The sequence below is a fragment of the Canis lupus genome, chromosome 14 (assembly GCF_048164855.1).
Source record: "Canis lupus baileyi chromosome 14, mCanLup2.hap1, whole genome shotgun sequence".
Taxonomy (NCBI): Eukaryota; Metazoa; Chordata; class Mammalia; order Carnivora; family Canidae; genus Canis; species Canis lupus.
This window is the reverse complement of record NC_132851.1, coordinates 46,003,134-46,028,534: the sequence shown is the minus strand read 5'-3', so window position 1 is coordinate 46,028,534 and position 25,401 is coordinate 46,003,134. Positions and strand designations below refer to the sequence as shown.

Below are 25,401 nucleotides of genomic sequence, written 5' to 3'. Positions count from 1 at the left end.
CTGGAAGAGACGTTGACAGCCCTTTGCAACTTCACGGTCATCTCAGGACATCCCTGGGAACATCAGTCAGAGCTCAACAGAACTGGGAAATGCTAAGGTCAGTTTAACAGGATTCTTGATAATAGAATTTACTATTATTACCTGGAATGGACTTGAGCTAGATTACAAACAAGCAAAACTAATAACATCTTATATTGGAACAGAAACATTAAATCAACTTGAAGAGTTTTTTGTTTTTGTTTTTGCCTTAATGTTGTAACTTTTTGGCTAGGATTTTTGTTTTAACAGAAATAAGTTTGGGGGATCCCTGGGTGGCGCAGCGGTTTAGCGCCTGCCTTTGGCCCAGGGCGCGATCCTGGAGACCCAGGATCGAATCCCACGTCGGGCTCCTGGTGCATGGAGCCTGCTTCTCCCTCTGCCTCTCTCTCTCTCTCTCTCTCTGTGACTATCATAAATAAATAAAAAAAAAAATTAAAAAAAAAAAAAAAAAAAAAAAAAAAGAAATAAGTTTGGCCTGGAAATATGTAATTTCTTTCTCATGAAATCAGTGAGTGGTAAGTGTCCACAAACATTAAAGCCCGCCAACGTTATTCCTGCTGCACTTGGAGACGGTAAAATTATATGTGAAAGGTATTTTCCTGTAGCATTCCCTGAGGCCTCAATATTTTGTATTCTAGGAAGTAAACATTCCTTCCTATTCTCCCAAAATGCTTATCAATAAAACATATGGAGAATATAGTCAGGATGAAATTCAACAGAAAAAGACAATCTGCCACTTATTGTGGTAGGATATGTATAATTTTAAAAAGGTTAGTGACTAACTAGAATTTCCTTAATAAACGTGAAAAGTGCCAAATTCCAAGAGAACAATTATGATAACTCATTCAGGTTTTGGCAAAGATTTTTCTAATTGTTTCCAAACAGTCTGTGAAAAACTTAACCCTTTGGGGATTAGACATTTGAGAAAAATTGAAGTGTACAATATAATCTTAAAGTAATGTGCCAGTTATTTTTACAAAAGTCTCTCTGTCAACAGGAAAAATGGCCTTTGGTATAACAGAGAAAGGGACAAAGTGAATATAAGGAACTCCAAACATGAAATCACTTGGACTTCTCCAGAAACTCAATTTTGTCTTACATTGCTCAGGTCTGAGTTAAAAGAAGCCTTGAATGTAATCCATTTGCCTTTGTTTTTGTGAAAACAACAAAAAAACCCCACTGTGTTTCATTTAACTATTTCTCTCCCTCCTCCACTCTTTTCTTTTGAATTGGTAATAAACTTTTCTCATATGGCAATAAATTACAATTCATAAGTCCTTCATGGGCTGTGTGTCCTGCACATTCTAGCCCACCAAGGAGCAGATTTCCAAGGCAGGCCTAATTTTTTTTTTTAATGCTCTATCTACTCTTTAGCTATCTAGTTTAGAAAGAAGGACATTATAGAAGGTGGGGGGGAAGCATCAATAATCTCACTTCTCAGTTTTAATAATTTGAGACGATGACTCATCAGAGAATGATGGTTGATGCTCTACTTATCAGCATACAGTTAAGTTTATCTATGAATTACTAAGAATAGCAGCCAAAGAAATGAAGAGCCACCTGGCAGAGGCTAAAATATTATGACCAGAAGAGATTACTCAGAGACTCCTGTAACTCTTTAACTTCTTTTGTGCTTAGGGAATATTTCCGGTTTGTAGACATGCGAAACAGTAGAGGTCTTCTGGAGAAGGATCCAAACCTTGATTTTGAAATTTGATGGCCAAAAAGGAAGGCATTTTTGGGGGTGGTGGTGGGGGTTCACATCTAGATTATTAGTTAGAACTTTAAAAATGCCAGCTCTCCTAATATTTCTTCAAGAAATCAGATATTCCTTGTTCTCTCCAAGTATCTTATATTGGTTCAAATTCAAGGTTTCTAGAGACTTTGATCATCAGTCCTACTAAACAAGGTAATGTCATCACTGAATCCTGGGGTAGAACATTCTGTGTTCTCTAGTAAGACATATTTGTCTTCATTACCATTCAGAGAAAGGACTTCTTTCTGAGTAGTGGATGTCAGGTCACTCCAGGTAATGTCAGTGTGTTTAAAAGCATGTAGAAGGAAGATGCCATTGATAATGGTGAAGAATCCACTCAGGGTCCCGATGATATCTCCGGCTTTCATGCCGTACCATTCTTGGAATAAGATGACAGAGCAAGTTACTACCATGGATGTGAAAAATACGTAATAAATGGGAGTCACAAGAGCTGTATTAAAGGTGTCCAGTGCCTTGTTGAGATAGTTAATCTGTGTCATCACTGAAAGCACAAGTACGGCCAGCAAAACAAAGACCAGAGGATGCTTGTAAATTGGCTTCCATTCCAATAGTTCCTTAATGGCAATTCCCAGGCCCTTGACAGAAGAAACTGAAAATGCTCCAATCAATGAACAGATTGAAATGTAGACCAATATATTGGTCTGTCCCTTCTTGGGAGCCACGATCAAAATCAGCACTAACGAAATCACAGTTATGATCACAGCAAAGGAAATAAATCCTGTTTGGAAGAGAAAAGAATTAGACTTCAGAAAATGCTAATAGGATCCTATCTTTGAGAAATCTTGTTAGTCATGAGTTTAGAAGCGTAGGTGTTTCAGGAAGGGAAGTGAGATTAAATTAGAACAACAAAAACAAAACAACATTTTACTGCATGGCTCTCTGTATTTTACAATGGACTTTCACAAACATATCATTTGAATTTCACAGATAACACCGTGGCAGGTATCATCCGAATGACTTTTTTTTTAAGATTTTATTTATTTATTTATTTATTTATTTATTTATTTATTTATTTATTTATTTATGAGAGATCCAGAGAGAGAGAGAGGCAGAGACACAGGCAGAGAGAGAAGCAGGCTTCCCATGAGGAACCTGATGTGGACCCGATCAGGTGGATCCCAGGACCCTGGGATCACCACCTGAGCCAAAGGCAGATGCTCAACCACTGAGCTACCCAGGTGTCCCTGAATGACTTTATTTTCAGAGGGGGAAAGTGGCCAAAGTTTGAGTTGGAGTACATGCTTTTGCCTCTCCTAGTCCCATCTCCTTTTATTGTGTAGAGGACGCGCATGGATGGAATGCTAAGTTGTGTGTCACCTTTACACAAGACTTGTAATCCAGTCAAACCTTACTGCATCTCACAACCCACAACAGGGCCTGAAGAGAGCTTTTTACAGTATTATTACAAATTCATTTGATGAGGAGAGAAAGTGGAATAGAATCAGAGTGTTTCTTTTGGTTGAATCACAGACCTGGGTCTCTCAATTTCATTTCCATTTCATGCAAAGAAGTGACTTCCTCTTCTTGTGGGGCATGGATAACCATCACAGTTGACCCCAATATACTTAGTATGCAGCCTATTTTCCCATGAATGTTCAAGTGCTCATTTAAAAAGTAGGAAGACAATATTGCACTGTTGGGAGAAGAAAATAAAATCACTCTTATTTAATCAACATTGGATTCCATAGCAGCTCGGAAGTCACACTGTGGTACTGGCCACTCTACCCCAGTTGCCAATCAACTGATCGGAATATGCCCCAGGATGCTGAAAAACCTAATTAGTCTTAATACTCAGAAATGGTCAATTAAATCTGCTTAATTGCTTTTCTATCAAAAGAGTTTTAACAGACATTCTGTACCCATGGCATCTTCCCAAGAGAGGTCCCACTCAATTAACTTCCAGTTTCCCCATCTTCTCCCATAAACCCAAGCAAAATGGAAGATCTTTTACATCTTACTGGCATGACTGAGAATCTGTGTGTTCATGAAAGCTTCAAAGGAAGATACATGTCTAAAGAAGAGTCACTCTGTTCAGGGCTGATCTTTAGCTAGTATGTAAGGCACTACCATGCAGGTTGTCAAAATATTGAAGTATTTCCTTACCAGCTGCTACTGCCCTGATACCTACATTTATCCAATAGTCCCCACTACTGTGCCATGGCCCCAGGAAGTTCTGTTGGCACCACCATGGACTCCAGACTATGCTATCCTGCTGTTCTTCCAAATAGGTTTGCTGTGGCTCCCGCACACCAGCCTCCTTCCCTTGATGCCCTGGCACTCCCACCAGGGTATTACCTATGCCAATGTGCACCTGAGACCGTGGTCCGTTACCTGGGACCTTCTTAGAGTCATCCTCATGTGGCCACTTGTAAGGACACTAGCCTCAGCCAAAACACTGCTATTACTAAGAGTTCTGGTTCCACGCATAGTGCTATGCTAGTGGAACCTAGTGCTCTAGGTGTGCTGACTCATTTACTTCTCACAAGAGTCCTACAAAGAAGGTGAAGACGGTTGGCCTGGTCATAGGCTTTCTACTACAGGTGGATAATGAATGAAGACAAAAGAGATAGAAAAACACAACGAATAACACAGTTGCTCAGTTCTAAGCGTTCATGTGCCCATTGAACACATTCATTTGGGATCATAATAAAGACAACTAAAAAAAATGGGATCTGCACTCTATGAATATGAAAATTATTCCTGTTTCCAGGGCTAAAAGAAACGAAAAGGTCTCCAAACATAACTATCCAGCAAATAATGAAAGACTTTAAGTGAAAGTTGAAATTTAACCCAAACACTATGCTTTTCAAAGTCCTCTGATCACTATGGTCGTTAACCACTATGACGACAGAAAGGACTGAATGGACTGTGGTCATGTGTTCAGATGAGAGAGAGAGAAAAACCCACTAGACTTAGTTGAATAAACACAAACATAACACATGATTACTTTATGTTAGCAGGAAGCCAGGACCACTCTCATAGGTTTTCTAAATAACAATGACACAATTTATTCCCCGCTCCTACCGCTCTTTTTTGTGTCTTCTCAAATGAGTTGCATGATATTTTGAGATACGCTCAGCAACGTATTTCTTGTGGTTTAAATTCATCATGGCCCTGACATCTCTGCAGAAGCCGAGCTCTTTTCTCACGTACCTTATGAGCACACTCAGAGCCCCCAGCGGGGTGACCAAGGTGGCAGGTGCAAAAGCATAAGCTGCAAAATTCGCCGCTTCTCCGGCTCCCACTGGAAAGCAAGCCATGGTAGTCATGTGAGAGATGGACTTGTCAGGAAAGAAAAATGAATGACATAGGCAAAGTGGTGGACTTCTGTTCCAAAGATACTGACGGGGCCACTAAAAGGAACCATTTGACGTTGTTTGTCATGGAGGGTAGGGGAGGATTGGCACTAAGGGATGTAGCTAAACGGTGATTACCTGGTGATAGGAACTCAGCTGATGCAAAAAGGGGTGACAGATGAATACACGCTGTAAGTGACTTCTAGTAGAGATTTAGTTATGTCACAACCAAAATCGTATTTGGTCACTTCTACAGAATCTAATTAGAGGTAGTTTGGGCCTAAGCAAAGAACTATTCTATTTGCTCAAGCATACCTGCTGGCAAATTAGAATGCTTTGCACAGATCTACTGACCTGGCAGGGGATAGCCAGAAATGCCTACCACAGGCCCAGGCTGCCGAGCGCCTCTGAACTGTAGATGATCCAGAAGCACCTTAATGTGCTTAGAAGTATCAAGGAGATCCAAAGGGCTGTTTTAAAGTCATAAGGATGAGCTCCTGCGATCTTTGTCTTTTCTGAGGAACTCTAGACTTTGGTGAGATGATTTCTAGAGGGAAACTCCAAGGACAGGATTCTTGTCTTGGAGCTAAATTATTCTTATGGGTCACAACTGTACATTTGCCCACAGAATGTAGTATTTCATGAGGGCAACCTATGCCAAGAAGACACTAACATTGTAGAGAGAGCTTCTGGGACAGATAAAAGACACCAGAATATTTTTTCTTTTTCCCTCTGGTTGCTATGCTCCCCAGCCTTCCCTCTCCCCCGGCCAAATCTGCAGGAGTACTCAGGTTTAGGGAAAATATCATGAAACAGATAGAAGCTTCCAGAACAGAACAATTGGGAGACTGCTCTTCTAAGACGAGTCATGGCAATTTTCTTCAAATATGAACCTATCTTGAATACTTGATATTATTTATATTTTTATCTCTACAGACAGCTTTCCAGGAAAATATTAATTTCAGGATTGAAGTGCTGTATGTTTGTCACTAGGCAAAATCTCTAATGTCGTAGACTTCTGCTATTTCTCGCTTCAATACTAGCATGAACTTTGTACATGATGAGAATAAAACTGTAAATGTAGCCACATAACATTCTCCTTAGATCTTCATCCTATTGTGCGGGTAGAGGGAGGGGAGACACAAGAAGGAGAGAGAGAAAAGGAGAAAAAAGAAATCATCCAAAATATCTATCGGGAATCTTCTCAGTACATTCCCTGTCAATTTTTATTCCGATGAAATAAGAAAACAGAAAACACCTAAACAACTGAAAGGGCTATACAGGTTTAAATCTAAATATTTTTATTTATCATTTTTTTAGATTCTAACATTAAAGTCATCCAATTCTGTTGCACAAGAGGACCACACAAGTCCTGAACTGTTTCAGTTGGTGTGGGAATCAATGAGAGTCGGAAGGCTTCTTGCTGCAGAGGGAGTCAGGTAGTGGGTGGTGAGGTTAAACTATAGTTTATGAGCTCCTGTCTTTGGGATTTAAGAAAAATCAGGGGAGTTAGGGGAGGAGACAGAAATCTGCAAAAGTGCCTGGGAGAGAGAGAACACTGTCTTCCCTTTGCACCCCATCTGAGCATTCATAGAGTGGTCTCCATCCAACAGTCTCATGTAGTCCTCAGGGCAAGTCTGGGAGGAGGGAGCGCTGACAACCTTCATCTTCTCTCCATTTGTTCGGAGCTAAGCAGCCAGAGGGGACTTTAATATACCCATGTTTTGGTCCTGACCAGGAAAATGTACCCACTCCTCAGAAGACATGCAGCAAGAATAGTCACAGATTCGAATTAGGAGCAGGGAAATGTGGGAAGAAGGCATTTTCCTCAATTGCTCTGGGGAGGAAGACCGAAGGAGAAGTGGGTGATAAGATATTTTAAATGTTAACTTTTCCCCTTGCATTCCGAGGCAGTGTCGAGAACATGGAGGTGCAGCGAGAAAAGAGGAGGAATTAATTCTAAAAATATATGACTTATTTTATATGTAAGATATTATACCCACACAAAAATTTCTAGACTTTCATGCCATCCTTCCTAGGAAGATAATCAATCTTGAACAATCCAGGGTGATTTATGTATCAATTTTCCAAGCACATGCTATTCTCACCAGTAAGGACTTACTTGAGAGTAATCCTGCCCACCAGAGCCATTCCTTGAGGTAAGAATGTCCACCTTGTCCTAAGAAAATAATAAAAATTACAATTAAATTCTAAACTGGAGGGAGAATGCTCGCAAAACTGATCACTAGGAGAGGGCCTGGAATATGGTTGGAGAAGCCAATACTTAAATGTGGAGCCACTTTCAGGCAGTGTTGAGCCTGAAAAGGCCCATCAGGTGACCCACCTCAGGACATCCACAGGCCCCACGTGACCATTGGGCTACTTACAACTAAGCACAGTTAACCAAAAACGAGAGAATTCCACACGTCCCCATATCTTCTCATCTTCCCCCCTTAAAAACAGGCCCTCTCCCCGCCCCCCACTACCTCATGGCAGACAGCCTCTCCTCTGCTGTCCTGCCCGCTGCTCCCTTGAGATGTATTTAATAAACTTCTGTCTCCTTTGTTCTGCTTCAGGTGGATCCTTTCACCTCCCACACCATTGGCTTCCACCCTATCATTGCCCCACATCTGGGGGCCCCCATCTGATCAAGAGACACGCCATTCAGACCTCACATTAAGGCCAACTCAGTAAAGCTAGTCTTCAGCTTACTTACTTGGCCATTTCTAAAGATCTTGGACTGCTTTCTACAGAAAGTTAAGTTTTTTCATTTGCAAGAAAATTTTATTTAATCACTAGGCTTACCATATTTATGCCAGCCACAGGTGTGGACACAGAATATCATACTTTATTTCAGCTACAGTTAAAATTAAATACAGAAACCCATAAATTGTAAATTATATCGGTACCTAATGAGGACCTCAAAGGGAAGAAGAAGATAGTTGACATAAGAGCTCTTGAGATTTTGGATAGTCAACCAGAGAATAACCAGCTTTAGCCAGCTGGACTCTCCTTATTCCTTACCTTGGTTGGCATTATGAAATTGAGTTTCTCTCTAATCCACTGACAAGGACAAAAAGGCAAAAAGGTTTCCTGAGGTATTTAAAGAGTTATATTCTCTGGACTGTAATCTGTGACCTAAAGTCATTGTTATGTTTGCCATAGGAAATGGAATTTTCTCACCAATTTTAATACACTCAATCCTATGTATTTGACCTCTCTGATTTTGTTATAATTAAACTAAACAGGATGTATTAGCGGTGAAGATTATCTTGCAAAGTGTTTATTTAGGATTTTCTTCTTACAGAATGTGCAAATGATTAAAATGGAGTATGAGTATTACAATTTCACAATCTGTCTTTAAAAAACTTGATGTATCATAAATAGTTTCTCATGTCCTTAATGGTTGAATGTTATTTCAAAATCTAGTATATCATTATTTACTTAACCTGTGTGCAGCTACACACATACACACACATGCACACTGTCTACATTTGTTCTCGTTATATAAAAACCTTAAATAAATATTCTGGTGTGTAACTATAGGTGGCATCCTTGTTCACATCTTAAGATAAATTTCCAGAAGTGGAATTAGTAGGTTATAAGACATTGACATTTTTAAGCTTTACCATATTGCTCTTAGGAAAGTTTGTACCCATTTATACTGCCTTCAGCAATGTTTGGGAAGGCGAATTATTTCCCAAAGTCCCTTACCAATATAGGGCCTTTTAAAGAAAAAGCAAAACTTTATGAAAATGGTAGGCTACAGGGGTGCCTGAGTGGCTGAGCTGGTTAAGCGTACAAGCATCTGACTCCTGATTTCAGCTGGGGTCACGATCTCAGGATCATGATCGGCTCTGTGCTGGGTGTGAAGCCTGCTTAAGATTCTCTCTCTCTCCCTCTGTCCCTGCCCTCACTTTCCCTAAAAAAAAAAAAAAGAAAAGAAAAAGAAAAAGAAAAAAGGAAAAAAAAGAAAAAAATAGTAGACAACAACCCCAGGAGCTCATTGTTATATGACGGTATGTCTTTTTGGTACTAGTAAAATAACAATTATTTATATATGTTTATTGGCCACTTGTATTTCTTATTTTGTGGGTTTCTTGTTTATGTATTTGCCTGTTTTATCTTAGGGTACTAATCTTTTTCTTATCAACTATGGTCACTCTTTATATGCTGTGCTGTGGGTCTTAATATCCTTTGTCATATATTTTGGAAACACCCCCCCCCCCCCATATATATCATATGTCATTTGCTTTTTGGTTTCAGTTAAGGTGTTTCCATGTAGGATTTTTTTTTTTATCAATCCAGATAGTCTCTTCCTTTATACAGAATAGATTCTTCCTTTATCTGAATGCTTAGAAAGACCTTCTTTTAGTTTTTTTGAGAAAAATCATTTCATTTTAAGTTCCTGAATGGTAAGAAGTAGAACTCTTTACATTTTTTTCCTCTAATTTTTGCCAATTGTCTTAACACTTGTGATTGAATAATCCATCCTTTCTCCAGTGGATTGAAATGCCGCTTTCAAAAATTGCATATTAAATTGTTATATATACTTGGCAATTGTCTTTCACTATTTTGTTTATCTTTTTTAGTGCCAGTACCAAACTGTTTCAATTAAGATAGCATTATAGTATGTTTTATTTCTGATAGTGCAAATCTCCTCCAATAGTACTTTTATACATTTGTTTGCAACTTGTAGTCATTTTTCTATATGAACCTTTGAATAATACTTAGCTCTTTTATGATATTCTTGAAAAGAATGAACAGAATCTCAGAGGAAAGAGTTCAGTTCCCAAGAAACAGTGAGAGCTTAACAAAGTAAACCTTTATCTGGAATACATATGCATTAAGGTGGGACTGTGGAAACAACGCACTGAAGATTTACAGTGACACCTGGAAGTTCCTTCTAATGTGCATATAAATACAATCATGGAAGATTTTTGTATTACCTGTTTCATGGCCTTAGGGATTTAACGAACCAAATGAAAACTGATGAATCTGTTCACATCCCATCCTTTATATCTAGGTAAGATAAAATCTATTCTCATTTTCAAGGTGGAACTTTACACGTCCATACTTCTTAAGCCACGTTTAAAGAAATCATCTCTTAACTATTCTTGAATGTTTGCCTTGATGCACAGAAAGCTTTTTAAAAAATAGACACTGGGGGTGCTTGGGTGGCTCAGTGGTTGAGCATCTGCCTTTGGCTCCGGTCATGATCCTGGGATCCTGGGATCGAGTACCGCATGGGACGGTGGGGCGGGGTGGGGGGAGGGGGACTGCTTCTCCCTCTGCCGGTGTCTCTGCCTCTCTCTGTGTCTTTCATGAATAAATAAATAAAATCTTTAAAAAAAAATAGACACAGTAAGGACTTTTGTTTACATGGTCATGCACTGATGCTTAGATGTTCTAATATCTAATATGGCCACAGTGGTCTTGATAGCCAAAGTCATTTTTTTCCCACCTTAGGAACCTACACCAAAACAACCCTATGGAGAGATGTCAAGCTACTGTGTGTGTGAATGAACATTCTGTTTTGTTTCACACCTGGATGCTGGATATCTATCTTGGATTGTATATTGTGTTTGTGTATTTATGCTTTGATTCATTGTAACTTCTCATGTTTCATGTTATACAATTGATTTGCATTGAACATAAGCTGTAAATAAAAAGAAATGTCTGAAAGAGAAAAAAATACAGGAGAGTAGCCCTCATGTTAAGTATTCTGATGAACAAAAAATAAAAAAGGGAGATAAGGAAACTTTTAGAGGTTATATATGTTTATTATCTTGATTATGGTGATGGTATCATGGGTATGTCCTTATGTCCAAGCTCCTCAAATTGTATATGATAAACATGTGAAATATTTATGACTATACATTAATAAAATGGAAAAAAAAGAATGAGTAGAAATTCATGGTTAATGAAAGGGAGTCAAACTGAGTTACTCAGCAGCATGTGAACTGTCACTATAAATAGCAACCTAATTCTATTGCTATCCATTTATTGATTTAAGAAATATTTATTGGGTCCCATGGAAAAGGTTCTTGCTCTTGTGCATCTACTATCAATAAACAAATAATAAATGTACAGTGACAGGTTATTTCGGGTACCATGAAGGAAACCCCTAGAGCCATGATAGAGAGTAACGGGGATGGTGGTGAGGGGCACCTCCCCAGAGAGGAAGACCAGCGAAGGTGATGATACCTAAGCTGAAGTCTGAAGGATGAGTTAGCCAAAGGAAGGCAGGGAGAAGAGAGTTCCAGACAAAGGGAAAGGACCTTGAGGCGACAAAGAACTCAGTCTACTCCAGGAACCACAGAAAAGTAGGTAACAGGGAGGGTAGCAGAGGACACAGCTGGAGAGGTTGCAAGGGCCATGCTGCACAGACTGTTGAAGGCTGTTAGGGTTTTATTCTGAGTGCAAAGAAAAGCCACCGACGTTTTAAGCAGGAAGGCAGCGTCTGACCTTGAACACTGAAAACTGCACGCAAAAGCTATGAAAGAAGAACTCATACCACACTCTAAACCTCTGGAAACAGGAACTTCAGTTTCACCCGAAAGGAGCCCCAGCTGGCTCAATCCTGGAAGCTGCAGGGCAGATTTGCTAAGCACAGAGACAGGCCTGAGAGAGAGACAGTAAAGCATTATTACGGTAGCACTGAGGTCTCACAACAGGATTATTTGTGCAGTTGCTGCCGAGGCCTGACTTGGCTAGTTGCATCCGTTTCTTACCGGCTCTGGTAACGCCCTTCTTGGCCAGTTGCAAAAGGCCCTTCTTTTTCAGTATGAAGCTGGAGCCAATAAAAATACTGGAACTTACTGCCAGCCCCAGGCCTACATACAGACTGTACTTGTTTTCTACTTTTGCAGAAATGCCCAAGTTGCTTATGCTGGAGTTCAGGTCCTCGTAGAGGATGGGAGAAGCCACCGGCTGTGACACATTGGTGATCTCACACCAGGCCTGGGAGGAGTTGGGGCAGACCAGAGACAGCACGTAGCCTGGAAAAAAGGGAAAGAAGGAAACATCAACAAACACAAAAGAAAGATACACTGAATGTACTCCTTTTCTGCAAGAAAGAAACCTGAGTGGACAGTACTGACACCGCTTAACCACGTGGAGGAAAGTTCTCAGCCAGCGGTCCACACGCCTGTGGACATGTCCAGTTTGGTTCACACAGGTTCTTTTTTTTTTTTTTTTAAAGATTTATTTATTTATTTTTATTTATGATAGACACAGAGAGAGAGAGAAAGAGGCAGAGACACAGGAGGAGGGAGAAGCAGGCCCCATGCCGGGAGCCTGACGTGGGACTTGATCCCGGGACTCCAGGATCACGCCCTGGGCCAAAGGCAGGCCCCAAACCGCTGAGCCACCCAGGGATCCCCTCACACAGGTTCTTAAAAGCGTTTGAGAAATTGTTCAGTTGTCATCATTTCAAAATGAGAGATTTCACCTGAAAGTCTCCCTTCCTCTTATAAATTGGAGAATCTGGCCTTACTTGCTTGACTCTTTGTTCCAGCAAAACAGCAACGTATGAGAGTAGCAAGAGTAGCATGTAGCTGTCTACACCTGAAGTGGGCTCAGCTAATTCATCACAGCCCCCGAGACCCACCTCCGGCCTTCACATGATCTGCACAGCTCCAGGAAAGTAGTGTTCGTGATGCCTGAGTGTAGGGCCAGGCATGGCAATCCACCGGTGGGCATGTAACAGAAGATTTAGCTAACCCATCTGGTGGGGTGATAGTGCATTTCAGAAGATGTGTTTAAAAGGGGGTTTGGGGAAAAAAAGTGGGTTTGGTTTCCGTACCACTTTCCCTGAAAAGAATGATTTTTTTAGCTTTCCAAATCTGCCTTCTAAACAAAATAAAATCCAGTAAAAAGAAAAAAAAAAAAAAAGAATTAAACATCGGTAGGCTTTTCTTAGACCAAGACTCAAATAAACATATAAATCTACTGAACCAGACCCATTATTATAAAGGCCTTGGAATTTTACATCTAAACCCCTAAAACGCAAAATGAACCCACTGTAGACAATATAAGGAACTTTTAAATCTGTTCTCCACTTGAAAAGGTAGCTGTCAACAAGGTGATATTGTGACTAGATTTTCTGACCCTCTTCTCAACTTTTTTCTTCCCCTTTTATTTTTTAAAGTTTTGTTTAAATTCAATTAATTAACATATAGTGTATCATGGGTTCTGGAGATAGAGTTTAGTGACGCATCAGTTGCATATAACACCCAGTGCTCATTTCATGGAGTGCCCTCCTTAAAGCCCATCACCCAATTACTCCATCCCTCCCTCTACCTCCCCTCCAGCAACCCCCAGTTTGTTTCCTATAGCTAAGAGTCTCTTATGGATTGTCTCTCTCTCTGGTTTTGTCTTATTTCATTTTTCCCTCCCTTCCCCTATGATCCTTTGTTTTGTTTCTTAAACTCCACATATGAGTGAGATCATATGATAATTGTCTTTCTGTTTGACTTATTTCACTTAGCAAATACTTTCTGGTTCTATTAATGTTGTTGCCAATGGTAAGATTTCATTTTTCTTAATGGCTGAGTAATATTCTTTTGTATATATATAGACACCACATCTTCTTTACCCATTCATCTGTTGATGGACATCTGGGCTCCTTCCATAGTCTGGCTACTGTGGACATTGCTGCTATGAACATTGGGGTGCAGGTGACCCTTCAGATCACTACATTTGTATCATTTAGATAAATACCTTGTAGTGCAATTGCTAGGTCATAGGGTATTTATTTTTAACTCTTTGGGGAATGGCCATACTGTTTTCCACAGTGGCTGCACCAGTTTGTATTCCCACCAATAGTGTAAGAGGGTTCCCCTTTCTTTGCATCCTCTCCAACATTTGTTGCTTCCTGACTTGCTAATTTTAGCCATTCTCACTGGTCTGAGGTGGTATCTCATTCTGGTTTTGATCTATATTTCCCTGATGCTGAGCATTTTTTCACGTATCTGTTGGCCATTTGTATGTCTTCTTTGGAGAAGTGTCTATTCATGTCTTCTGCCCATTTCTTGACTGGATTATTTGTTTTTGGGGGGGTTGAGCTTGATAAGTGCTTTATAGATCTGGATACTAGCCCTTTATCTGATAAAACATTTGCAAATATCTTCTTCTATTCTGTAGGTTTTCTTTTGGCTTTATCAACTGTTTCCTTTGATGTACAAAAAGCTTTTTATCTTGATGAAGTCCCAATATCCATTTCCTTTACTTTTCTATTTTTAAAGATTTGTTTACTTATTTTACAGAGAGAGAAAGCATGAGTGGGAGGGGCAGAGAGAGAGGAAGAGAGACTCTCAAGCAGACTCCGAGCTCAGCATGAAGCCCAACACAAGGCTCAATCTCATGATCCTGAGATCATGACCTGAGCCAAAATCAATTGTTGGATGCTCAACCAACTGCACTACCTGGGTGTCCCATTATTTTATTTCAAGTATAATTAACATACGTGTTACATTAATTCATTTTTTTCTTTTTCTTTTTAGTTTTATTTTTTCTTTGAAAAAGCACATTTTCCCACTCTGAATTATTCTAAACAAAAAAGGCAAAGAATAATGAATCAACTCCAATTTTAGAATGCAATGAAAAAAATTAGTTTTACATCTCAAAAATCCTAAGAAGGCATATGATCAACAAAAGATAGTTTGATCAAATGATATCTTAGGGACAAAGTTTTGGTAACTGGACCTATGCCTCCCTGGCAAAATATTATGCAGTTATCTGAATTTACCACTTACAAAGTTAAGAAACAATGATAAAGTTCAGGTCCCTAAAAAGGTAAAATAATTGAATTCAAGCTTTTCATGATTATTATTTCACTTATTTCGATAAATTGAAAATGAATCAACTTTGTTTCAAAGGTACAGAAGAAACTCTAAGTCAAAACTTCTAAATATTCCAAGGAGAATTATGTGACTTTAGGGATATTCAGTAACATTGAGGGATCTCCAGGCAGGTTGTTTTAATAAGAATTGCTGCAAATTTTCAAATAAGCCAGCCCTTAGCAATCGTGTTCCTGTCACTGTCCAGCTCATCTAAACCCAAGAATGGATTTTCATAGTAAGAATTTCCATTACATTCATTCCTGAGAAAACATCTGACTTGACCTGCTAGTGAATTCCATGACTGCACTGGTGTTACTTATTATGTATTTAACATAACCATTCCAAAACTCCATCTCTGAAAACAGTGTGGGAAGGTCTCATTCCAGTGGAACAATATTCTTTCTAGGCTGTTGACATAGCAAACTATTTCCAACCTTTCAGGGGGTGTGGGGGCAGAGGGTGATAAGGGAAAGCAAATAATCTTTGTTGGATTTTGTAAGTTCCTATTGCAAACAGTAGCTATTAATGCTGTAAGTTTTATGGCAGGAAAAATAATAAAAATTGTATCAAGTTTTTGACCTTAGAACTTAAATTGTTTTATGTTCTGGGTGACTGTTGAGGAGTGGTGCTACAGCAGATGTGACTGAAGGAGGGAGTGGGGGAGACAAGGATGGGTTGGGGCCGTGGAATGGGAGGCCAGATACAAACCGATGGGTGAAGTAGAATGTGTGCACAGGGTTTCAGAGGAATCGGGAGATAGTGGAGTTGGCTTCTTAAGATTCTAGTAAGCAAAGTTATTATCCAGGGAGTTTAAACTTTATTCAACATAGAGAAAATCTATTACTATTACATTCATTATATATATATTTTTACATTCACTATATTTTATTTTAATAGACACTATAATAGCCCTCCAAGTGGCTGTCCCAACTTATACTCCTGCCACCAGGGAGCAAGTATGACTTCTTTGGTATAGTTATTATTAGTTTTTCTAAATATTGAGTAATTAAAAAAATATTGAGTAATTAATATTTAGGAAGTATGTGTCAGTTATAAAGAAACATAATTCAATATACACCAATGTGTCAACCACCTAGTTTAAGAAATAAAATATTACCTTTCAGAAGTAATAACTATCCTGATTTCCTGCATAAGATCCCTTTTCTTAAAAAAAAATGATTTCCCTTTTATGGCTATATCTTTAAATAATTGTTTAGTTTTGCTCCTGCACTTTATAAAATGTAAATTATACAGTATGTATTCTTTGGGGGGGGGGCTTGCTTGTTTTTGAGATTTATCACTGTTGATGCATGTGGCTGTAGGATTTGTTTTTGCCCACTGTTCTACAGAGCTCCACTGGATGATGATCTCACAACTGATTTTCCTATTTTATAATTGGTGGATATCTGAGTAATGTACGATGTTCTTATTCTCACAAGGAGCACTGCTAACATTCTTCGTTATGATGAAACACATGCACTAATGATACTTGACAGTTTTTGACTCCATAAAAACAGTAGCTTCGTTTGAACTTAATACATATCGTCCATATAAAAGGCCTTGCCTCACCTTGAGCTCTGTTACTATCTATAATCATGGACAAGTTGAATATTTCTTCTTGATTTCAGTTTCCTCATCTCTGAAATAAGGGAGTTTGACTCAGTGATTCCATTGATGCCTTCTATAATTCTGTGATTTGATCATGTGCTATCTCTGTTCCCAGAGTAATTTACTTACAATCCCAGTGGCTCATAAATGTTGCTGATACACCAGATTTAAACTCATGGGCACTTGTAGTTGAAAGACGTTTTAAAGAAACTGATGCCAAGATATTAAGTGACTTGCCAAAGCCCTATAATTGTCAAAATCACAGCCAAGCAGCAACCCAATTCCCAGGCCAGTATTCTTTTTATGTCAGAAAGGTAAAAACATAAAGTACAAATAAAGTCAGTTAAAAGTCATTACTAATGTTTATACAAAGATGAAATACTTTGAATAATTTTTTTCAAGTACGATTTGCCTATAGAGAGAGAATAATAATTTTTTTTCAGTTTATTACATACGGTAGGAAAGCTGACTCCTAAGAAGTCAATGATGGCATAAACTTGCATTTTTAACCACTGCAAGATATTTCCAGTTTGAGGAAACCATTGTCTCATCATCTATTTTACGTTTTTGTTTAATTTGTTATTCAGCAAATAGTTACTCCCTTACCCCTCCTGATGTGGGCAGACTATTCTTTCCCCTGATGTCAAGGCTGAAAGTGAGTTGGTGGCCAATGGGACAGCCACAGAGGTGATAGGAGGACAGGCTTCACATGCACTTATGTACTTATATTTACTCTCTTGTGCCTCTGTCTAGCTCAGGAATAGAGCTTCCCTAAGGAGCTGCTGCCCCTTCAGCCTGAGCTCCAGAATGAAACACATGGAGCAGATCCAAGCTCACCCCACACGAAGGAGCCCGATGCAGAGACACCCAGGTGAACCCAGGCTAGATCATTCAACCACCAGCTGACCTACAGACTCATAGGCAAGAATATATGATTGTTTTCAGCTACTGAGTTGGGGGCTGTGTATTACGTAGCTATAGCTGACTGATACACCTGCCTATTCCCATTAGCATAGGGAAAAAAATCAATGACTCTCTTTACATCTCCTGAAATGTATTCTCCAAACATCAGCCAGTGTGAATCAGATTATGTCACTCCTCTGCTTAGTTTCTTTTCATTGCAATGATAAGAAAATCTAAACTAATCCTGGCCTCTTTAAAAGCTTTCCATGAAAAATAAATAAATAAATAAAAGCTTTCCATGCGCTGAAGCTTGCTCACCTCTGACATCATATTGATACCTCTTTCTCACTCATTCTCTGAAATAACATTAGCTGTCTTCTTACTCACTAGTTCAACCATTATTGAGTATGCACTGTCTGGCATTTTCTAGAAACTGGGAATACAATGGTAAATAAAATAGAATTCCTGCTCTCATATTTATTCTAATGAGGGGAACAAAATAAACAAGTGAACTAATAACTATATAAAACGTTGAGTGCCATGGAAAGCAGTAAAAGTAGCATAAAAGAATTTTTTTTAATTAAATGGACAAACTCACTGCTATGTATAACAAAAACCCTGAGGCAAGAATGTGCTTGAGGCTGACTGGGGTGATAGCCTGAGATGAGGTCAAAGTATAGCAGGAGGCAAGATCAGGTGAAATGAATCTTTAGATTAGTAGGTCCAATCTTGTCATTTCTCCCTCTAAAATTTTACAATGGCTTCCCTTCTCATTTAGGAAAAATCTAAAACCTCCACTACAATCAAAAAGGGCCTACAGAATCCTGCCTCCAAGTATCTCTCTAACCACATTCCCTACAATTGTGGGTTTTTCTTTTTTTAATTTGCCCTGTTCCTTTCATAGGCCAAATTCCTTCTCACCTCAAAGCCTTGGTTGTTGCAGGCAGAGCTAACCCCTCCTCATTGAGTCTCTATTTATTTATTTTTAAAGATTTTACTTATTTAAGAGAGAGAGAGAGAGAGAGCGTGCGCGCGTGAGCCAGAGAGCACAAGCAGGAGGAACGGCAGAGGGAGAGGGAAAGGAGGCTCCCCAGTGAGCAGGGAACCCAAAGTGGGGCTCGATCCCAGGACCCTAGGATCATGACCTGAACTAAAGGCAGATGCTTAACATACTGAGCCACCCAGGTGTCCCATGAGTCTCACTTTAAAATGTCACTTCCTGAGGCACCTGGGTGGCTCAGTTGGCTAAACAACCGACTGTTGATTTTAGCTCAGGTCATGATCTCAGGGTCCTAGTACTGAGCCCCCTGTCAGGCTCCACACTCAAAGCCTAGTCTGCTTGAGGATTCTCTCTCTCTCCTTCTCCCGTTGCCTCTCCCTGCCGGCACTTGCAGTCTCTCTCTCAAACAAATAAATCTTAAAAAATAAATAAACAAGGTCTTACCACTATCAACATGTTTGGAAGCCAAGTATTCTAGGACTGCTGACCATCAGACTTCCTACATAAACTGCTGCTCTTTTCATACTTTACAACCTGAATATCACTAAAGTTATTCAATTGTTAAAGATAAAATAGATAAGAACTTATAAAACTCAACACCTGCAAAACAAATAATCCAGTTAAAAACAGGCAGAAGACATGAACAGACATTTCTCTGAAGAGGACATCGAGATAATCAGCAGACACATGAAAAGACGTTCATTATCACTTATCATCAGGGAAATGCAAATCAAAACTACGAGATAACACGCCGGTCAGAATGGCTAAAATTAACAACGTAAGAAACAACAGGTGTTGGCCAGGATGTGGAGAAAGGGGAACCCTCTTGCGCTGTTGGTGGGAATGTAAACTGGTGCAGCCACTGTGGAACACAGTACGGAAGTTCCTCAAAATGTAAAAAATAGAGCTACCCTACAATCCAGTATATAAATACACTAATTCAAAGGGAAACAGACACCCCTATATTTATAGCAGCATTATTTACAATAGCCAAATTATGGAAGCAGCATGAGTGACCACTGATTGATGAATGGATAGAAATGGAGCATATATATATATATATATATATATATATATATATATATATATATATGGTATACATATATGTGTGTGTGTATATATATGGGATATTACTCAGCCGTAACAAAGAATGCAATCTTGCCATTTCCAATGACATAGATGGATCTAGAGAGCATAATGCTAAGCAAAATAAGTCAGTTGCAGAAAGGCAAATAGCATATGGTTTCACTCATATGTAGAATTTAAGCAACAAAACAAACAAGCAAAGGAGGTAAAAAGAGAAGAGAGATACACCAAGAAACAGACTTTTGGAGTGCCTGGGCGGGGGTGGGGGGGGTGGGGGGGCAGCGCTCAGTCGGTTAAGCATCTCTCTTTGGCTCAGGTCATGATCATGGGGTTGTGGGATCGAGCCCCCTTGTGGGGCTTCTCACTTAGTGAGGATCTGCTTCTACCTCTCCCTCTGCTCCCTCCACCCCCCGCTCATGCTTTCTCTCTCTTTCTTTCTGCATGGGAAGCTTACTAGAGCCTAGGCCTAGACTATCTTGAGGATCCCTCCACAGCCGCAAGCACGTCAGTGCCTGGCACATAGACTCCTGTCATCTGAACAAATAAATGAAAAAATCGAGGCTTTACTCCACGTCAAGCTCTGAACTATGTGCTTCATGTCATTTGACAACTGTACAAATTACTCCCATATCTCGATGAAGGCCCAAGGTTAAGTCATAGCTGAGATCGATGCCAAAGCCTAATCTCTTCCCACTGTTGATAAGGACTGTCTTTCCCACACAATTAATTATAATTAATCACAGGTATTAAGCACTGAGCCTGAGTATACCTTGTTGGAACTAAATGCATTGAGTAAAGCAGGAAAAACACTGAAGTTGGAATAAGCGAGTGTAATTCACAAAGCCTCCTTACTTACAGATCCCTGGGTAAACAGGGTGGACGGCTACCACAGTCTGACTTGCTGCTTTAGGAATTATTTAGACAAAGGTCATGCAACCTATCTAGGAAATAATTCCAGATCCAGCCGCTTTAGCAACCAGTTCCCAAACCTCAGCTTTTGAGCGGCACCTGAATTGTCCAGGCATTTTCTCCCTGTGTCCCCCACCACCCCCCCGCACCGCCCTTGCTGCCAAAGTTTTGACTAGGTCACTGCCACCCCGCCCCCCAACTCTCTGGCCTCCTTTTTTTTTTAGGCATCAAAGAACAATTGGGGCAGCCCGGGTGGCCCAGCGGTCTAGCGCCGCCTGCAGCCCAGGGCGTGACCGCGGAGACGCGGGATCGAGTCCCGCGTGGTGCTCCCTGCGCGGAGCCTGCTTCTCCCTCCTCTGCCTGGGTCTCTGCCTCTCTCTCTCTCTATGTATCTCTTATGAACAAATAAATAAAATCTTTTTTTTTTTTTTTTTAAAGAACAATCTGGAGAAGCCCAAGATGGGAGGAAACCCGGGAAGTTGCCAGCAACTCGGGAAAGGCATTCTCGCCACGCCCCTCACCCCTCCCGCTCCTGGTCCTGCACCAGGTAAATCTGAGATCCGCCCCCGCCCGGGCTCGGCGAAAACTGTCACCTCGGCTGAGACACACCCTTCCTGGCTCCCAGGGGTTCCCGCCCCTGCTCCTTCTGGCCCCCGCGCGCCTTCTGCCCTGGGACTCCAGAAAGTCCGCCTGGGTTGTAAACACCTGGCGCAGGGCAGGTGGCCTCGCCCAGCGAGTTCTCAGGACCCGGCCGCGGCCGCGCGGGCAGGAACGGACCTGCTCCTCCCCCGAACCCCTCCCCCGTCCCCATCCCCCGTCCCCCATTCCCCGTCCCCATCCCCCGTCCTCCTCCCGCGTCCCCCGTCCCCATCCCCCGTCCTCCTCCCCAGTGCCCATCCCCCGTCCCCGTCCTCCTCCCCCGTCCCCATCCCCCGTCCCCCCGCCGCTTGGTCCCTCGTCCTAAGGAGCCAAGAAGTGACCCCGCGGCGAGTCAGACGCTAGGCCAGCAGGGCGGCAAAGGTTTGCGTCTGGAGGCGCAGGAGGGATGCGGGTCCCACGCCCCTCCCCGGGAACCGTCCCCCCCCCCGACCCCGGGGCTCGCGCTCTGCCGGCCGGTGACTTCTCGCCGCGGGGGGCGGGGGGCGGGGGGCCGGAGCCAGCGTCCTTGGCAGGCGTGTCTCGGGGATCCGCCTCAGCACCCTGATGTCTCCCCGTCTGACACTCAGCACGCTGTCACTTAGAAGGGTCCACCCCCTGGGCCAGAGCGGGAGCCGCGGAAGTCGGTCTGGTTGGCGCGGGGCACCTGCGTGTGGGCACCGCCGGGTGATGCGCTACGAGTCGGGGGAGTCGGGGGAGTCGGGGGAGTCGTTCCCTTCCCTGCAGGTACCGGGACGCCCCCCCCGCCCCGCGCGGGCTCATCGCCACCCAGATGCAGGCTCCCCGGGCTCGGGGCAGACACTCACCCTCTCGGCAGGGCTCTCCAGGCGGCAGCCTCACCTGTCCCCCCATGGCCCCCAGTCGGGGCTTCTCCCAGCGGACGCTCCCTCCTCCTGCGCCTCCTCCGCCTCCTCCGCCTCCTCCGCCTCCTCCGCCTCCTCCGCCTCCTCCGCCTCCTCCGCCTCCTCCTCCCGGGGCTGCTCCGCCCGCGGCCCCGCGAGGGGGCGGAGCTGCAGGGGCCCCGACAGGGGCGCGCTGGCCCCGCCCCCGGGCAGCCTCAGCCAATGGGGTGTGGCCTACGCGCTAGCCCCGCCCCCGAGGCCGAGGCTGGGAGGTGGGGCCGGGCGCCGGGGCGGGGCTGCAGGGCTGCGGGGGCGGGGCCGGCGGGAGACGCGCTGGGGCCGCGGAGGTCCCGGGGCCAACTCTCCCGCCCTCTAGGGCGGCCCCGGCTGGGCCCCGGCCCCTTTCTAGCTTCTCCCGCGGTCCAAAAAAGTTTTGCCGAGGCCCTGCTGCGGACGTTAGGTACGTGGCTGGCCTTTGGCTTTCTGCTCTGGGTACCATGCTAATATTGATTATTATTATTTTTAACAGATTTTGCACGCCTGTTGCAATCAGATTCTCCCCGCGATCCCTCAGCTTCAAACTCGTCCCCCAACACCTCCCCGCACTCCCTTTTTTGAAGTCATGCAGTCATTTGCAATAAATCCTAAAGCAGAGGCAATGCTCAAGTTCAAACGGCTTATTCCCACAAAGCAGTAATAGCTAACATTTCTGGTATTCTTGCCTTGCCATGCATACGTAGGCACTTTGTATTAACCCTAAATCTCACAATCTAGTCTATAAATGGCTACTTTTTGCAGATGAGGGATCAGAGGCAAAGGGAAGGTTAAGTAACTTAACCAACTAGTTAGTTTAAGCAGTAGGTCCTTATGCAAAGCGAAATGGGTATCATTCCTGCTAAAACCTTCCTGGCAGGAAGGAGGTGCCTCTGTGCTCTGGGACTTCAACAAAGGAGAAAAAAGTCTCTCCTCGGCTCACCTTGCCTTTGCTCTAGGTATAAACAGTGCTATTAACTTTATTACCTAAGGGTTTCATAGCAGCGGCCTCAATCTTGCTTTTCTTGTTCCTAGGCTGATGAAGAAGAGTTAAGAACAGTCAGTTCAACAAAACAAGGCACACACTTTTGCATGTGGATGGCTTGATGGGGAAGAAATAGCATGGGGAGAATGGGTGAAAGTTGGAAGGGAGGGAGATTTATGCCAAATTTGGATAATAAGCCTTAAAACTTGGATTTCTATTTAAACGTTTTGTTTGAACATCAAGCTTGAAAGTTTTGTCTTTATTAAAAATGATTGTTGATGATAGTAAATGTGATCTAAAATATTATTTATGATTTAGCAGTGATAGAGTATTTATGTGAGCAAGCACTATTCTAAGCACTTATAAATATTTGCTTTTTGAATCATCATTATGGATTGATACAATACGAATATTAATCCCTACTTTAGAGATAAGGAAAGAGAGGCACATAAAAATTAACTTGTTTATGGACACCTCGCTGGCAAGTGGTGGAGCTGGGATGCTAACTAATGCTCTTAACCCATTTGCTGATTGCATTTTTTTTTAAACAAAACAAAAACAACAACACTAAAAACGTACCACCCAGATCATTTCTTCTAAGAATTGAATTCCAGTTTCTTACTTGGGTCTATTTTAGGTAGGAGGCACTTTGCTGTAATTCTTGTTTTTCATTTCTGAAAATAAGGAGAAAAACACTCAGGAAAATATACTTAAACTGATTTAGGATCCTTGTTTTCTCAGTTTAAATGTTGCCTAGCAGAACTTTATATGGCCTATTTCTTTTTTTTTTTTTTAATTTTTTATTCATTTATGATAGTCACAGAGAGAGAGCGAGAGAGAGAGGCAGAGAGAGAAGCAGGCTCCATGCACTGGGAGCCTGATGTGGGATTCGATCCCGGATCTCCAGGATCGCGCCCTGGGCCAAAGGCAGGCGCCAAACCGCTGCGCCACCCAGGGATCCCTATATGGCCTATTTCTAGATGATTTTGCATATTATGCTATTACAGCACCATAGACTGTGTTGAGTGACATTAATTTGGGGAATTTTTATTCCCAAGAAAAAGCATGGTGTTTATGTAACCCCCACCCCCCCCAAAAAAAAGACATTGAAAAATCCCCAACTGGCCCACTGGTGGGCTGGGCCAAGTCTAAGGCTGAGAATTTGTGATCCCTTATTTTTTTCTCAATTTGGAGACTCTTCCAAGTCTATTTAGAAGATTTTCAATAATTTTTAAATTTTCTTTAAAGATTTTATTTTTAAGTAATCTCTGTACCCAGTGTGAGTCTCAAACTTAAAACCCTAAGATCAAGAGTCACATGTTCTATCTACTGAGCCAGTTCAGCCCCTAGGAGATTTTCAATTTTATTAATTATTCTAAGAACCAACTCTTACTTTTATTAATTTTCTTTACGGATTTTTAAAAATTTCATTGGCTTCTGCTATTATTATGATGATGTATTCTTATTGTATTTAATATATATATTTATTATTTTATTTTTACTTCTTTCCTTTTTACACTGACTTTAACTGCTACTCTTCTAGTTTCTAGGGTGGAAACATAGATCATTGATTTTAAATCTTTATTCCTTCTAATTCAAACATTGAAAACTAATTTGCCTTCAAATACTGTTTTAGCTGTATACAACAAATTTTGATGTGTTGTGTTCTTATCATTTAGTTCAAAGTATTTTTAAAACTTTCCTAGTGATTTCTTCTTTGATCATGGACAATTTAGGAGTATGTTTCTTGATTTCCAAATATTTGGAGATATTTTCCAGATATCCTTCTTTTGATTTATGATTTAATTCTGTTTTTTTTTAATTTAATTCTGTTTTGAACACAGAATATATTCTTTATACTGATAGACCTCTGAAATTTATTGAGATTTGGCTTCTGGCGCAGCATATGGCCTATCTTGGTGAATGTTCCAAGTAAAATTTATTTATTTATTTATTTATTTATTTATTTATTTATTTATTTAAATTATTCATTTATTTTTGTTCCAAGTAAAATTTAAAAGAGTTTATATTCTGCAGTTGTTGGGTATAGTGTTACATAAAATTCAGGTTAAATTTGTTGCTCAAAATCTACTTTATTATTTTTTTTTACATTTGTTCTATCAGTTGCTGAGAAAGAAGTGTTAAAATCACCTATAATTGTGACTTTGTCTGTAAATACAATGATGTCAGTTTTCGATTAATGAATTTTTGAAGATTTGTCATTAGATGCATAAACAAGTAGGATTGTTAGATGTTCTTCATGAATTGACACTTTAATCATTATTAAATGTTCTTGTTTATTTTTAGTAATACTTTTTTATTTGAATTTACTTTTTCTGATATTAATATAGCAAAACCAGCTCTTTTATTACTAGAGTTTACATGTTATGCCTTTTTCTATCCCGTTACCTTTAACTTATC

At 41.1% G+C, this 25,401-nt stretch overlaps 1 protein-coding gene and 1 long non-coding RNA gene across 2 annotated transcripts; one reads left to right on the top strand and one right to left on the bottom strand.

Moving 5' to 3' along the window:
* Positions 1 to 496: 496 nt before the first annotated feature.
* On the bottom strand, positions 497 to 22,057 carry NIPAL1 (NIPA like domain containing 1). The gene is made up of 6 exons (XM_072774969.1): positions 21,927 to 22,057; positions 11,847 to 12,113; positions 7,235 to 7,291; positions 4,970 to 5,060; positions 3,289 to 3,449; positions 497 to 2,534 (listed from the first exon to the last, which is right to left on the bottom strand). The coding sequence occupies exons 1-6, from the start codon at positions 21,970 to 21,972 to the stop codon at positions 1,915 to 1,917; spliced, it is 1,242 nt and encodes a 413-aa protein (XP_072631070.1). The 5' UTR covers positions 21,973 to 22,057; the 3' UTR covers positions 497 to 1,914.
* LOC140604057 (uncharacterized) lies at positions 21,387 to 25,164 on the top strand. The gene is made up of 3 exons (XR_012007103.1): positions 21,387 to 21,483; positions 21,690 to 21,846; positions 23,031 to 25,164. It is a non-coding gene; the product is annotated as an uncharacterized lncRNA (long non-coding RNA).
* The last annotated feature ends 237 nt before the right edge of the window (positions 25,165 to 25,401 follow it).

Coding starts and splice junctions, on each gene's coding strand:
- NIPAL1 (XM_072774969.1), bottom strand. CDS start 21,972: ATGGGGGGACAGGTGAGGCTGCCGCCTGGAGAGCCCTGCCGAGAGG. Junction 3,450..4,969: donor GCTCTGAGTGTGCTCATAAG/GTACGTGAGAAA, acceptor TTCTCCCAACAG/TGCAATATTGTCTTCCTACT. Junction 2,535..3,288: donor AATGAAATTGAGAGACCCAG/GTCTGTGATTCA, acceptor TCTTCCAAACAG/GATTTATTTCCTTTGCTGTG.